At 42.9% G+C, this 16,720-nt stretch overlaps 1 protein-coding gene across 1 annotated transcript; it reads left to right on the top strand.

Moving 5' to 3' along the window:
• Positions 1–71: 71 nt before the first annotated feature.
• On the top strand, positions 72–16,530 carry fmnl2b (formin-like 2b). The gene is given in 30 exon segments (XM_029427107.1): positions 72–188; positions 1,251–1,334; positions 1,653–1,733; positions 3,299–3,375; positions 3,486–3,569; positions 3,966–4,109; positions 4,894–5,020; positions 7,524–7,600; positions 7,934–8,027; positions 8,198–8,272; positions 8,452–8,562; positions 8,649–8,798; positions 8,931–9,032; positions 9,376–9,596; positions 9,703–9,775; positions 9,777–9,807; positions 9,937–10,116; positions 10,430–10,450; positions 10,582–10,706; positions 10,775–10,977; positions 11,213–11,447; positions 11,533–11,601; positions 11,712–11,792; positions 13,536–13,665; positions 13,854–14,014; positions 14,359–14,460; positions 14,653–14,751; positions 14,874–14,997; positions 16,297–16,358; positions 16,360–16,530. Coding segments are annotated over 30 exon segments (3,267 nt in total). The 3' UTR covers positions 16,387–16,530.
• The last annotated feature ends 190 nt before the right edge of the window (positions 16,531–16,720 follow it).

Below are 16,720 nucleotides of genomic sequence, written 5' to 3'. Positions count from 1 at the left end.
TGTGTGTTGTTGTGGTGGGTGTGTACCGTGTGTGTGTCCGGTGTGTATCCTGTGTGTGTTCGGTGTGTGTGATGGGGAACGCGGAGAGCATGGAGAGCCAGCTCGCGGTGATCCGCTCCAGAGCCGCTCCGGTCCGCCTGCCGATGCCCGACCCGGCCGAGCTGGAGGAGAGGTTCTCCATCGCGCTGGTAAATAACACACACACACTATATATAAACACACACACACACTACATATACACACACAATATATACACACTACATATACACACACAGAGATATATACTGTGCATATAGTATTTATAGTGTGTGAGTATTTGTCCCTTCTGTCTATATTTTGTATATTGTTAATTGTTTATATATTTTACAATTAGCACCTACGCACCACAACAGATTCCTTGTAGGTGAAAACTTACTTGGCAATAAAAAAAAAAAAATATATATATATATACTATACACAGTATATACCTCTGTGTGTGTGTTAGGGCTATATATATATATATATATATATATATATATATATATATATATATATATATATATATGTATATATATATATATATATATATATATATATATATATATATATATATATATATATATATATATATGTATATATATATATATATGTATATATGTATATATATATATGTATATATGTATATATATATGTATATATGTATATATATATATATGTATATATGTATAAACACTGGGACTATAGCTACACATATAGACGTGTATAAACACTGGGACTATAGCTACACATATAGACGTGTATAAACACTGGGACTATAGCTACACATATAGATGTGTATAAACACTGGGACTATAACTACATATTTGGACAGTTTGTTGTTTGTGCTTGTGATGTTGTTACATGCATTTCGATTGAGTAGCATATTACCCCGGCAGCATTGAATCTTGTTTTGTGTATTTGTATTATTTTGTATTGTTTGCTTATTAGCATCTGCTATAAACAATCCAGTGCCACAGCCAATCACAGTCCTCTGCTGCCGACCCCGATCATCACGAGGCTGCTGGGAGTCACTTTGTTCCTTTACCATTTATCAAAATGTGCTAAAAAACAACAACACTCAATTGAAACTGATGTATTTGCAAGATTCTTGCTGTTCGGAGTTGTATCCTCATGATTGTTTGCACTTATTGTCGCTTTGGACAAAAGCGTCAGATAAATGAACTGTAATCGATCAAAAGGTTTTAAACTAAATACATTTCTGTGTTTTTCAGAATTCGATGAATTTGCCTCCAGATAAAGTGCGTCTGCTGCGTTCCTACGACAACGACAAGAAGTGGGAGCTGATCTGTGATCAGGTGGGTGCATCGTTAAAAACTCCAGCTCCACTTCCTGTCACATGCAGGTTGCTCATTATAATATTATAATGTGGATCTCCAAGAGCTGAGAACTAGCCAATCAGAGCAGAGTGGGCTTTCTTAAAGAGACAGGCGCTAAAACTGAAACTGAAACCGGATAGATCATAAGATTTATTTTAATAAAATACAAACTTAATGTCTTTACTACAGATGCAACCATTAAATTCCACACAAAAACTATTTTAATTATTTATTAATTATTGAAGTAATTTGAAGGAGATTATATTTGTTTTTGTAATATATATATTGTGTGTGTAGGAGAGGTTTCAGGTGAAGAACCCTCCACACACTTACATCCAGAAACTGAGAGGCTTCCTGGACCCGGCCGTCACACGCAAGGTGAGCTGGGAAATGGAGTTTGTAGATGATGTCATCATGACATCACAGGAGGTTTTCTGTCAGTATCTTTCTTGGACAAAGAAATGTTTATAGTTTATTATTATTAGAGATTATGATTTTTATTATTACTATAATTATTAGAGAGTATTATTATAATTCGTTATTATTAGAGAAGATTAAGTGTCAGTCAGAGGGAGAATCTCGTTGTTATAATATAATATGTTGTATTGTATTACTTACAGTGTCCTCCAGAATTATTGGCCTCTTTAGTAAATGAGTAAAATAGGCTGTAAAATGTCTTTGCTGTTTATCTTCTCGGCCTTTCACTCACAATATTGACAGAAATCTGAACTTTAGTTAAATTATTGAAAGAAAAAAAAGATGTTGACTTTATAAATATTTTTCTCAGAAACATGTGCCACAATTATTGGCCCCTCAGAAAATCTTATGATTAAAATCTGACTGAAGTATATTTCCAGTCATATCTTACATTCTTAGGTTCAGCTGTTTGATCAGTCAACCCTGACTTCCTGTTTCACTGGGGATTAATATGAGGTGACATCATCACTATGGGACAGACCCGAGAACACAGAGATGATATGTGATTTAAAGCAACATGAGAAGTTAAGAATCAGCCTGGAAGACACACACCGTGTGGAAGACGTGTGTGTACGCTGACACACACCGTGAGGAAGACGTGTGTGTACACTGACACTCACCGTGAAGAAGACGTGTGTGTACGCTGACACACACCATGAGGAAGACGTGTGTGTACACTGACACTCACCGTGAGGGGGACACACACTGACACGCACCGTGAGGGGGACACACACTGACACACACCGTGAGGAAGACGTGTGTGTACACTGACACTCACCGTGAGGAAGACGTGTGTGTACGCTGACACACACCGTGAGGAAGACGTGTGTGTACGCTGACACACACTGTGAAGAAGACGTGTGTGTACACTGACACACACTGTGAGGAAGACGTGTGTGTACACTGACACTCACCGTGAGGAAGACGTGTGTGTACGCTGACACACACCGTGAGGAAGACGTGTGTGTACACTGACACTCACCGTGAGGAAGACGTGTGTGTACGCTGACACACACTGTGAAGAAGACGTGTGTGTACACTGACACGCACCGTGAGGAAGACGTGTGTGTACACTGACACACACTGTGAGGAAGACGTGTGTGTACACTGACACTCACCGTGAGGAAGACATGAGGAGGACATGTGTGTACACTGACACTCCCCGTGAGGAAGACGTGAGGAAGACGTGCGTGTACACTGACACTCACCGTGAGGAGGACGTGTGTGTACACTGACACGCACCGTGAGGAAGACGTGTGTGTACACTGACACTCACCGTGACGAAGACGTGTGTGTACACTGACACACACCGTGTTATATTATTTTATGTTATATAATACACCCTAACTTTTTATCTTAAGAAAACTACTATGTTTGCATTTGAGCAACTTTTGCCTGAAATGTTAATCCGTATTCCTGTCTGTCTTTCTCTCTACCTGCCTGTCCCTCTGCCGGTCTGTCTGCAGAAGTTCAGAAGAAGAGTTCAGGAATCGACTCAGATGCTCAGAGAACTGGAGATTTCTCTTCGTACGAATCACATCGGGTATCCGTTTCTCTGATCACCTGTGTGTCTCTCTGATAAACCTGTCTGTCTCTGATTAACCTGTCTGTCTCTGATTAACCTGTCTGTCTGATGAAACTGTCTGTCTGCAGGTGGGTCAGAGAGTTTCTGAATGAGGAGAACCGGGGTCTGGATGTTCTGGTGGAATATTTGTCCTTCGCACAGTACGCCGTCACGTGAGTCTGAACCCACAGATGTTATTATTATTGAATATATTTATATATAATTTATATATTTATAGATCATTTAATATAATATTTATATATAATTTATATATTTATAGATCATTTAATATAATATTTATATATTATTTATATATTTATAGATCATTTTATATAATATTTATATATTATTTATATATTTATAGATCATTTAATATAATATGTATATATCATTTATATATATATATCATTAAATATGATTTAAGACAGTATTTAGTATATTATTAAATATGTTAGAAGACTGCCACATGCTTGATCTCTTCTTCATGTTTTCTGGTGCAGATGAACATCTATAGCGAGAGTTAGCATGTTTCCATCCCATAATACTGACGCTCAGGTGTTGATGTTCAGGTTCGATGGCGAGCAGCCAGAGGTCGCAGGAGACGCCGCGTCCATCGACTCGCCCTGGAGCCGCTCCATCGAGGATCTCCACGGAGACTGTAGCCTCCCCTCCCCCTCATCCTCCGCCCCCCGAGCAGCACGCCACTCCATCAGGTGACACACACACAGAGACACAGAGACACACAGAGACACACACAGAGACACACACAGAGACACACACAGAGACACACAGAGACACACACAGAGACACACACAGAGACACACAGAGACACACAGAGACACACACAGAGACACACAGAGACACACAGAGAGAGAGACACACACAGAGACACACACAGAGAGACACACACAGAGACACACAGAGATACACACAGAGACACACACACAGAGACACACAGAGAGAGAGACACACACAGAGACACACAGAGAGAGACACACACACAGAGACACACACAGAGACACAGAGAGAGAGACACACACACAGAGACACACAGAGACACACAGAGACACACACAGACACACACAGAGACAGAGAGACACACACACACACACAGAGACACAGAGAGAGAGAGACACACACAGAGACACACAGAGACACACAGAAACTCACAGAGACACACACAGACACACACAGAGACAGAGAGACACACACACACACACACACACAGAGACAGAGAGAGAGAGAGACACACACAGAGACACACAGAGACACACAGACTCACAGAGACACACACAGACACACACACAAAACACACAGAGACACACAGAGACACAGAGAGATTCGTATTTATTGTGAGGCAGATTTTGAGAGAACTTTTTAAATGTCTCTAAAAGTAAAAGTAAAGTCATTAATGTGACACGTCGCTTTATCTGGTGACCAATGAACTTTATAAACTTAATAAACTAATATCTGTGTGTGTGTGTGTGTGTGTGTCAGCTCTGCGATGGTGACTCGCTCCAACACGCTGCCGAGTCGTCGAACTCTGAAGAATTCTCGACTCGTCTGTAAGAAAGACGACGTTCACGTCTGTGTCATGTGTCTGAGAGCCGTCATGAACTACCAGGTAACACCTATATATACATATACTTTATATTTATCATATATATATATATATATATATATATATATATATATATATATACAGTGGTGGGCCGTCAGGGCCAGCAAGGCCTTCTCTGCTGGCCTAAACATCATCAGAATATACATTTAATTTTTATATATTTTCTTCCACAAATATGTCTTAAATTATTCCCCAGAGTCTATTCTCTTCATGGCATAGCTTTCCTCTTGGTTGCGCTGCTTCCAGCCTCAGATGGAGATTTGGAGGGCTGGCCTTTATGTTAGAGCTTTTATCCAATCATATTTCAGCCATGATGTGTTGCCAGGGTCCAAGAGATCTGCCCTGAGGCCTTCAGAAGCAACAGCGCCTGTCGCTTAAAGTGAACGGAGACAAAACTGTGGCGTTAACCAATCAGATGTCGAGTTGGCGACACCGGGGCCATCTAGCAGGCGTACGATAACGTCAGCACGTGCACGTGCACGTCTTTTGATTGGATACGCACTATTGAGAGGCAGAGCTATGCAGAGCTAGCAAACTGAACTTGAACGAGCTAATTTAGATTTCTACAAGCTGTTTGTTTTCAACCCACAATGGCTGAAGGAGGAGAAGAGATCAATTTGGTCGCAGATATATTTGCAACGCCATTTTCAAGACGAACTTTTCAAGAAAAGCTAGACATCGTGAGAAGAACGGCCAACCCCGACGCTAGCGAGCCTATCACAGGGTTTGTCCAACACTTTTAAATCACAGCCTCCGAGAGGCACTGCACACTGTACTGCTGAGAAAGCCTGCTATTTACAACTGATCGATTTGGTGTTTGGAGCCACACTGGGTTTGGAAACTTGAGTTGTCTAACCAAGGCAGCAACGAGACACCAAAGCACAGCTGGGCATTTACAAGCAACGGTGCTTTTGAAAACCTTTGGGACACCCGAGTGGATCTACAGCTCAACGAACAAGTGCGCAAGGAAACGGAGCTCCGCAACGAAAGGGTGAACAAAAATAGGGAAATGCGGATTTATTGATTAGAAATGCTTCAGAAATATTAATATAACTCTGTTGTACTTGACTATGTTAAGGTGATGCAACGCCCGGTGATACTGCGTTTCTGTCTAAATTTATAGTTTCTAGAGCAGGGGTGTCCAAACCTTTTTCACAGAGGGCCATATACAGAAACATATACGAAGGGCTGGGCCACTCAGGGGAGGGTGAGGGAGAAAGGCGATGGATATATCTCAAGCTTGTTAAACAAATAAGTTATTGGGCTTGTTAACACATCAACTAACGTTAGTTAGAAAATGTTAACAACTTTAATTGACTGAATGTATTGAAACATTGAGCTTATTAACATAAATACTGTGTAATATATGTTTTAACTCTCCTGTAATGGGAGCAGTGATGCTGTGGACTGAAGGATGCTGCAGGTCAGGAGTAAGTTTGGTGGTTGAGATACGAAGGACATCACAGAGATGCTGTCGCTCATTTAGGTTCTTAATCTGCTTTTGTTCAGAGAAAATGTTTGCTCACATATTTAAGTGGGGAAGTGCCCAACATGGAAGTTGTGTAGTTGTGTCTCAGAGAGACGGAGCTTCACACAGAATGCTTTCATGTAGCAGTCGGCTCTTGTTCAGTGTTGAGATGACCAGTAAGATCAACTAACCAGGTCTGCCAAACATGGTGGGTCTCTCAGCTCATGAAGAGGTCGCTCCTTCTCTTTCAAAAACAGATCAGTGTCTGATCTCAGGGAATAAACCCGCTGCAGCACGGAGCCGCGACTCAGCCAGCGCACATCAGAACGGTGGAGTGCGTCCACATTCAGCATCGACATCACAGGGAAGCTTGAAATCCTCTGTGGTAAAGTCCTCGTGCTCGAATTATGTTGTGCCCTTTAGACTCCTAAGACCAAGCAGCTCTTCCGTAACTTCCAAAAGTTATCATCAACTCCCCGCAAAAACAATGAACAGCTGTGCGGTGTCCGTCTCATCTGTGCTCTCATCACATGCAATCAGTAAACATCTAAAGCACAAGCTTTATCTGACACGTGATGTTTTAAGTTAGCTGGCAAGTCAAAACTGTGTTTCTGAGTTAGAACTAAGAAGTACAAAACATTCAAGCGCAGGTTTCTATCTGGGCCAAATTCCATTATACTTTTAGAATTTGCTGCGGGCCAATTAAAAATGGACTACGGCCGCAGTCGGCCCACGGGCCGTAGTTTGGACACCCCTGGTCTAGAGCCATGGCGTCATAATAATGGTATTAAGAGGTGGAATAATTCAGGTAGGACTGTGTATGACATCACTGAAGGCTTAGGTGTGAAATGCACGGCACGCCACTGTATGTATATATATATATATATATATATATATATACATACATACACTTTATATACTGTATAATACGTACTTTGTAATATATATATATATATATATATATATATATATATTCTAAAGTACTTTATATATATATATATATTTACTAAATAAAGTACTTTAACTCTTCTCCCTCAGTACGGATTCAACATGGTGATGTCCCATCCTCACGCTGTCAATGAAATCGCACTGAGCCTCAACAACAGGAACCCCAGGTACACAAAGTACACATATACTACACACAGTACACACATACTACGCACACAGTACACATATACTACACACAAAGTACACATATACTAGGCACACAGTACACATATACTCCACACACAGTACACGCATACTAGGCACAAAGTACACATACACTACTTATAGTACACACATACTACACAAATATACTACGCACAAAGAACACATACTTTACAAAAATTACACATAATACACACAAAGTACACGTACTACGCACAAAGTACACACTCTCACCTTTTCACCTGTCTGTCTCTCTGCACCTGTCTGTCTCTCTGCACCTGTCTGTCTCTCCTCATCAGGACGAAGGCTCTGGTGTTGGAGTTGTTGGCGGCAGTTTGTTTGGTCAGAGGAGGACACGAGATCATCCTGTCAGCCTTCGACAACTTCAAAACTGTAAATACACACACACACACACACACACACACACACACACACACACACAGACTGATGAATTATGGTTGAATTATTGGCTATTCATTGATTAATTGATCCATTTATTATTTTATGTTTTAATTGATGTATTGATCAATTAGTTGATGTCTTAATTAATTGGTCTGTTGCAGGTGTGTTCCGAGTCAATGCGTTTTGAGAAGTTGATGGAACATTTTAAGAACGAAGATGACAACATCGACTTTTTGGTACGAAGGATTTACTTTGTCTGAACTTTGAGCCTGCCCCAGCTCAATGGCCCTAATAAGCAGTCGTACACACATAATATTATTAAATAAATAATAACATTTACTTCCCTATGATTAAAGGTTAATAACTGGTTGCTAAGTGACTGTGTGTGTGTTGTTGCCGTGGTGACGGGGGTCAGGTGGCGTGCATGCAGTTCATCAACATTGTGGTACACTCGGTGGAGGACATGAACTTCAGGGTTCACCTGCAGTACGACTTCACCAAACTCAACCTCGACGAACACCTGGAGGTAAACCTGTCCACATGACCCGCTGTCAGCCATTCACAAGCCTGTCTCCCTGCGTTTTACCTGTCTCTCTACCTGTCTCACCCCAGAGGCTGAAGCACACGGAGAGCGACAGGCTGCAGGTTCAGATTCAGGCGTACCTCGACAATGTGTTCGACGTCGGCACACTGCTGGAGGACGCCGAAACCAAAACCGCCGCGCTGGAGCGAGTCGAGGAGCTGGAAGAGAGCCTGAGCACGGTGAGACAGACAGGTGTACTGACCTGTCTCACTCTCTGTGCTGTCGTACTCACATGTCTCTCTCTATGGGCTGTTGTACTGACCTGTCTCTCTCTCTGACCTGTCTCTCTCTCTGACCTGACTGTCTCTCAGATGTCGGAGCGTGTGCTGGACGTGGAGAACGAGGCAATGCTGAAGATCGTAGAACTGGAAAAGCAGCTGATGCAGACGAACAAGGAGCTTGACCACGCCAGGGTCAGTGCTGTTACCATGGAGACCGTAAAGACAAACACCTGTTATCATGGAGACCAATTAATACGGTTTACTACACAAAGGCCTTTTTAACATTAAAAAAGTATTATTTTAGAGTTTACGTTACGTACAGCTGAGTGTCATCAGCATAGAGGTTTAATTTAATGTTGTGTTTGTAGAATTAAACAAGAATGAAAATAGAATTAAAAACCTTGTTTTCTGAATAGAGTTTGGTTGATCAGGGCTATGCTAACCTAGTACCTGCTCCATCATCTGTTTCTGAACCTGATCAGTAAAGATTTCCTGAAATGTTGTACTGTTCCTCCCCCCCACTCCACCCATGCAGGAGGTGCATGCGAGCACAAACTCTCAGGTGCACACGCTGCGGCGGATAGTTCGGGAGAAGGACCAGACGATCCGACGGCAGAGTCGTCTGGAGCGCCAGGCGCAAGAGGCGCAGCAAGCCGGAGGACCTGGAGCTCCTCAACCCCCAAGAGGAGAGGGAGACGGGGGGGTGGGGGACTCCGCCTCCCCCTCACCTCCACCCTGTCCTAACCTGTCCCCCAGGTGAAACTTTGAATATTTTCATGAATATTTTATGATGTCACCAAAACATATATTTAGTTCTTGTGTTTATTTATGCTGTGAGTTAACCAATGATTGGTCTCCATAGTCCTGAGACCTTAGCCTATCACAGCATGGGACCAGGGATGAGCGGCGCTCCAGAGATGCCTGCCCCACCTCCTCCCCCCCCCTCCACCACCAATGCCAGGCTCATGTGAGTTTCTCCTCCACCAATCAGAGCGCTCGTTAAGATATTTTGTCATAAACTGCAGTAAAACTTCTAAATTCTCAGAATATTAAACATTTACTAACAAACATTTAAACTTTCTATTTGACTTTAAAGTGTCCAATGGGTCATACCCTGCTCCTCCTCCCCCTCCTCCCCCTCCTCCCCCCCCTCCTCCATGTCGGACCAGCGAGCTCTCGTCCTCCGTCCCCATGCCTCCCCCTCCCCCCCCCGTAGCCCCCCCTCTACCAGGGTCGGGGGGGTCACCCACAGTCATCTTCAACTCCGGACTCGCAGGTGAGACTTTGAATGATGCGTTCACGGGAAAGCTGCACAGAAAACATGGAATTTTAAGTATCACTCTCTCTCTTTAATGCCACAAATGACCAATTATCTCTTGTACAACATGTTTGGTTGAAGAGATAAAACCTCCAAGTTGTACGTTTCCTGCTTGTAATTGAAGAGTCAGGAGAGCTCATATCCAAATGTCGTATAAAATCACATTTAATTTGTGTGATTTACTTACTACAGCGGCACTTTCTGATTTGAAATAACTACTACTGGTAATTAACTTGTTGTTGTACCATGTTTTCTCTCGTTTTGCTGACAGAGGGTCCTCTCAAGTTATTCTGTACGTTTACTTACAATCTTACATTTAAACACCTTCCTCTTTATTTCATATTTCATCCTTCTGAGAGTAAATCCACTCACCTCAACTCTGCTCACCTGTCTCTCTGCTCACCTGTCTCTCTTGCGGTGCAGCGGTGAAGATAAAGAAGCCGATCCAGACGAAGTTCCGGATGCCGGTGTTGAACTGGGTCGCTCTGAAGCCGAGTCAGATCAACGGGACCGTGTTCAACGACATTGACGACGAGGCCATCCTGCAGGTAACATACAGATATACATACCTGTCTGTCTCTGTACCTATCTGTCTCTGAACCTGTCTGTCTCTCAGAATATTAATGTGGAGGAGTTTGAGGAGCTGTTTAAGACGAAGGCTCAGGGCCCGGCGGTGGACTTGACTCTATCCAGACAAAAACTTCCTCAGAAAGCTCCGTCCAAAGTTTCTCTGCTGGACGCCAACAGATCCAAAAACCTCGCCATTACTCTGAGGAAGGCCGGCCAGGGGTCAGAGGTCACCTGTCGCGCCATCCACACGTAAGTCCATGACTACCAATAAAAAAAGTGTAATAACCTCCACAAGTAACTCTACCATTAAGAGTAATAAGGTACAATTGGAGTGTAAAAGATGAAATTGGAAACAATCTTGATTTCCGGCTGAATGTCCGTTGATTGACGGTTCACTCGCTCTGTTCTTCTGGTTTTTAGTTTCATGGGTCCGGACTTACAGAGAGGTTCCCTGTAACTCAACACTTATTTTGTGTTTCTGCAGGTTCGACTTGCGGACGGTGCGGGTCGACTTTGTGGAGTGTCTGATGCGTTTCCTGCCGACGGAGGCCGAGGTGAAACTTCTCAGGCAGTATGAGAGGGACAGGAAACCTCTGGAGGCGCTGAGCGATGAAGACCGCTTCATGATGCAGTTCAGCCGTATCGAGCGTCTCAACCAGCGCATGACCATCATGACCTTCATGGGCAACTTCACCGACAACGTGCAGATGTTAACTCCGGTAAGAAGAACAGGGTGACAGGGAGGTAGAGAGACAGGTAGACAGACAGATGTGAACTGTCTCACTCTTTTGTGTTTCCTCTCAGCAACTCCACGCCATCATCGCTGCTTCAGTTTCTATAAAGTCGTCTACGAAGCTTAAGAAGATCCTGGAGGTCAGTGTTTTAATATAAATATATTTAAATATACAGTATGTGCACATATTGTCTTTGTGTATAATATGTATAATATATAATAAGAATTAAACTATATATTTCTGATGTAGATCATCTTGGCTCTGGGGAACTACATGAACAGCAGTAAGAGAGGAGCTGTGTACGGATTCAAACTGCAGAGTTTAGACCTGGTAACACACACACACACACACACACACACACACACACACACACACACACACACACACACACACACACACACACACACACACACACACACACATTACATTACAGTTCATTTAGCTGACAGTTTTGTCCAAAGCGACGTACAAAAAGTGCAAACAATCCTGGAGATACAGCAAGAATCTTGTAAGTACAATAGCTTCAAACAGGTACAATCGTATAAGTGAACACTGTCTTCAAATAAGCCAGTTTGAAGTGCAACATACAGAAACAATAGAATACAAATTCAACTATTAGCTATAAATAAGCTAAACCAATATTTAAGTGCAACATACAAAGAACAGTTATTTTGTTTTCTTCATTCGCCGAGGTGCAGTCGAAACAGGTGAGTTTTCAGTCTGCGACAGAAGGTGTTAAGTCTGCTGTCCTGACACCAATGGGGAGGTCGTTCCACCATTTTGGAGCAGGATAGCAAACAGGCGGTTTTGTTTGAGGGAAATCTGGGTCCCACTCGCAGTGAGGGAGTGGCGCGCTGATTGGCCGACGCAGAGCAAAGTGAATGCTCTGGGGTGTATGGTTCGACCATGGCCTGGATGTAGGAAGGTGCTGATCCATTCACAGCACAGTAGGCCAGCACCAGAGTCTTGAAGCAGATTCGGGCCGCCACTGGTAGCCAGTGAAGAGAGCGGAGAAGCGGTGTAGTGTGGGAGAACTTGGGTAGATTGAAGACCAGTCGGGCTGCTGCATTTTGGATGAGCTGTAGAGGTCGGATGGCACATGCAGGCAATCCAGCGAGGAGGGAGTTGCAGTAGTCAAGGCGTGAGATGACTAGAGCCTGAACAAGAACCCGCGTCGCCTTCTGAGTCAGTAGGGGACGTGTCCTCCTGATGTTGCACAGAGTGTCTGCAGGAGGGGACGTGTCCTCCTGATGTTGTACAGAGTGTCTCTGCAGGAGGGGACGTGTCCTCCTGATGATGTACAGAGTGTCTACAGGAGGGGACGTGTCCTCTTGATGTTGTACAGAGTGTCTCTGCAGGAGGGGACGTGTCCTCCTGATGTTGTACAGAGTGTGTCTACAGGAGGGGACGTGTCCTCCTGATGTTGTACAGAGTGTCTCTGCAGGAGGGTACGTGTCCTCCTGATGTTGTACAGAGTGTGTCTGCAGGAGGGGACGTGTCCTCCTGATGTTGTACAGAGTGTGTTTGCAGGAGCGGGTTGTTGCAGCGATGTTGGGACCGAAGGACAGTTGGTTGTCCAGCGTTACACCCAGATTCCTTGCAGTCAGAGTCGGGGAAACAGCAGAGGTGCCGATGTTGATTGTGAGGTCTTGAATGGGAGAGCCCTTACCCGGAAGGAAAAGGAGCTCAGTCTTGTCAAGGTTGAGTTTCAAGTGATGTGCGGCCATCCACCGAGAGATATCAGCCAGACAAGCAGAGATCCGTGCCTCCACCTGGTTTCAGATCTGGGAAAAGACAGAATCAGTTGAGTGTCATCTGCGTAGCTGTGGTAGGAGAAACCATGGGAGGGAATGATAGAGCCAATTGAGTTGGTGTACAGTGAAAAGAGGAGAGGCCCCAGGACAGAGCCCTGAGGTACCCCAGTGGTGAGTTGACAGGGGTCCGACATAGCCCCTCTCCATGTTACCCACACACACACACACACACACACACACACACACACACACACACACACACACACACACACACACATTTATATTTGAGGACAATGTATAAAGTGTGTTTGTCCTTCAGCTCCTGGAGACAAAGTCCACAGACAGGAAACAGACTTTGCTTCATTACATCGGCAACGTGGTGCGAGATAAATATCCTGCCAAGAGTTTATTTTACAACGAACTTCACTACGTGGACAAGGCTGCTGGAGGTGAGTGTGTCGGCCAATCAGAGCGCTGCGAACACATCAGACCACCTGTCTATCTTACCTGTATATCCTCACCTGTATATCCTCACCTGTCTGTCCTCACCTGTCCGTCTCCCCTGTCTGTCTTCACCTGTTTATCCTCACCTCTCTGTCTCACCTGTCTGTCCCTCATCTGTCTCACCTGTCTGCAGTGAGTCTGGAGAACGTGCTGTCTGATGTGAAGGAACTGCAGCGCGGCATGGAGCTCACCTGGAGAGAGTTCAGTGTCCAACACAACGCCATCCTGAAAGACTTCATCAGCCGGCACGAGTCCCGGCTCAGCAAACTGCAGGAGGACGCACGCATCGCTCAGGTGGGACACACACAGACACATTAGTATGAGCTGATGTTATCCAGAAAAAAACAATAATAAGTCTTGAAATGTTACGATTTTATTCTTGAAATGTTACAAATGTATTCGTCCTTTAAATGTTACGTCTTTATTCTCGTAACATTAGTAAGAAACAACAATAATAAACTTACATTTTCTTGATGCTGATGACATTACTGCCGGTCATCCAATCACAGCGCAGCAGAAAGACGTAATTTCTGTAAAAGTCCATTTTAAAAAAAGGTAAATAAAGTCAATAATTGTAAATCGTGCTTTCACTGTAAAAATGTATGTGATGTTTTTCTTTCTCTTTGATTTCCCTTCAGGATGCGTTTGAAGACTCTGTGAAATTCTTCGGAGAAAGTTCGAAGACTATGCCACCGTCCGTCTTCTTCCCGATATTCGTACGTTTCATTAAAGCGTACAGGGTGAGTAAACAAGTTCTCGAGTCTGCATTAAGCCAGTCATTGAGTCTTCTTTAAACAATTCATCGAGTCTTCATTAAACAAGTTATCGAGTCTTCAGAGGTGTGTTTTAATGTGTGTGTGCGTGCGTGCGTGTGTGCGTGCTGTGTGTGTGTGTGTGTGTGTGTGTGTGTGTGTGTGTGTGTGTGTGTGTAGCTGGCAGAGGAGGAGAACGAGCAGAGGAGACGTCAGGAACAAATGTTACTGGAGAAACTAGAGCAGGAGGAGCAGCAGGAGGAGGAAGAGGCAACCAAGGTGAGACCCACCTCTCACATCTCTGCTCTCACCTCTCGCATCCCACCTCTCACATCCCACCTCACATCCAACATTTCACCTCTCACCTCGTCTCGTAACGTCTTCCCCCCCCCCCCACCCAGTCTCCCTCCCACAGGGGGAAGCGGCAGCAGCAAGAACTTCTCACAGAGATCCGACGACGACAAGGGAAAGACAGCCGCCATGTTTATGAGGGGAAAGATGGAGCCATCGAGGACATTATTACAGGTTTTTATTATTATTATTATTATATATATACATTATTATAGGTCATTATTATATATATATATATATATATATATATATATATATATATATATATATATATATATATATATATATATATATATATATTAGGGCTGTCAAGCGATTAAAAAAATATATTAATATTTATTGCAATACTATTTCTCCAATATCTTGTTTGCCAGAATTATCTTAGACAACACAGACCATCAGTTTGACATAAAGTGCAATTTCAAATCTGCCATAACATCTTTCATTGCACAATAAACAATATGTTTAAAAGTTGTGTATTTGACGCCATGTGTGAAGCCTCCGTTAGCCCTCTGTCCTCCACCACCTGCAGTCCATTGCAATACATTTCTGATGGAGTTGTTAATGTGTCTCAGGTAGACTGACTCATTCTGCGTCTGAACGCCTGATCGAGAGATGACAAGACGGGTCGCTATATATATATATATATATATATATATATATATATATATATATATATATATATATATATATATATATATATATATATATGTATATGTATATATATATATATGTGTGTATATATATATATATATATATACATTCTCTGCTGCAGGAATCACACAGAACGGAGCATCAACAGTTACATCCGGGAGATTATTAATGTAAACTTTCCATTCACTGGGCCAAGTAACGTTTTCTCATTCACTTCATCATGTTGACGAGGCTGCTGTGGCCGCGTCGCGTCGGGGCATCTAAGAGCGCGATTAATCTGCGTTAATTTTTTTGTCGCGTTATTTTTTCTGTGATTAATTAATCAAAATTAACGCACTAATTTGACAGCCCTAATATATATATATTATATATTATATAGGTAATTATTATTATATATATTATACAGGTATGTATTGTTGGGTATATATTATTATATATGTTATTATAGGTATATGTTATTATATATTTTATTACAGGTATATGTTATTATATAGGTATATATTATTATAGGTATATTTTATTATAGGTATATGTTATTATTTAGGTATATATTTTTATTATATATATTATTACAGATATATTATATATATATATTATATATTATACAGGTACATATTATTATTATATGCAATTACAGGTATATATTATTATATACATGTTATTACAGGTATACATCATATATATTATACAGGTACACATTATTATATATTATTACAGGTATATATTATTATTATATATGTTTTTACAGGTAAACATATGTCATCACAGGCCTCAGGTGTTTTCTGTCTTTTGTCTGATTCTGTTTCCTCTCACCTGCAGCTCTAAAGACCGTCCCCTTCACGGCGCGGTCAGCCAAACGCAGCTCCCGCTTCTTCTGTGAGCCCCCCCCACCCTGAGGAGCACTACTGACGGAGTGGGGGAGACGTGGAGAAAGAGAGAGAGAGAGAGAGAGAGAGAGAGAGAGAGAGAGAGAGAGAGGACGTGGAGACAGAGAGACAGAGAGAGAGAGACGGGGAGACAGAGAGATGGGGAGACATACGTGGAGAAAGAGAGACGGGGAGACAGATACGTGGAGACAGAGAGACGGGGAGACTGAGAAACGGGGAGACACGGAGACATAGAGACGGGGAGACACGGAGACTGAGAGACATGGAGAAAGAGAGACAGAGAAGAGGAGACAGAGACGGGGAGACAGATACGTGGAGACAGAGAGACGGGGAGACTGAGAAACGTGGAGACAGAG

This window comes from Cottoperca gobio, unplaced genomic scaffold, assembly GCF_900634415.1.
Source record: "Cottoperca gobio unplaced genomic scaffold, fCotGob3.1 fCotGob3_293arrow_ctg1, whole genome shotgun sequence".
Taxonomy (NCBI): Eukaryota; Metazoa; Chordata; class Actinopteri; order Perciformes; family Bovichtidae; genus Cottoperca; species Cottoperca gobio.
Note: the sequence above shows the minus strand (reverse complement) of the source record. Positions and strands in the feature narration are given on the sequence as shown.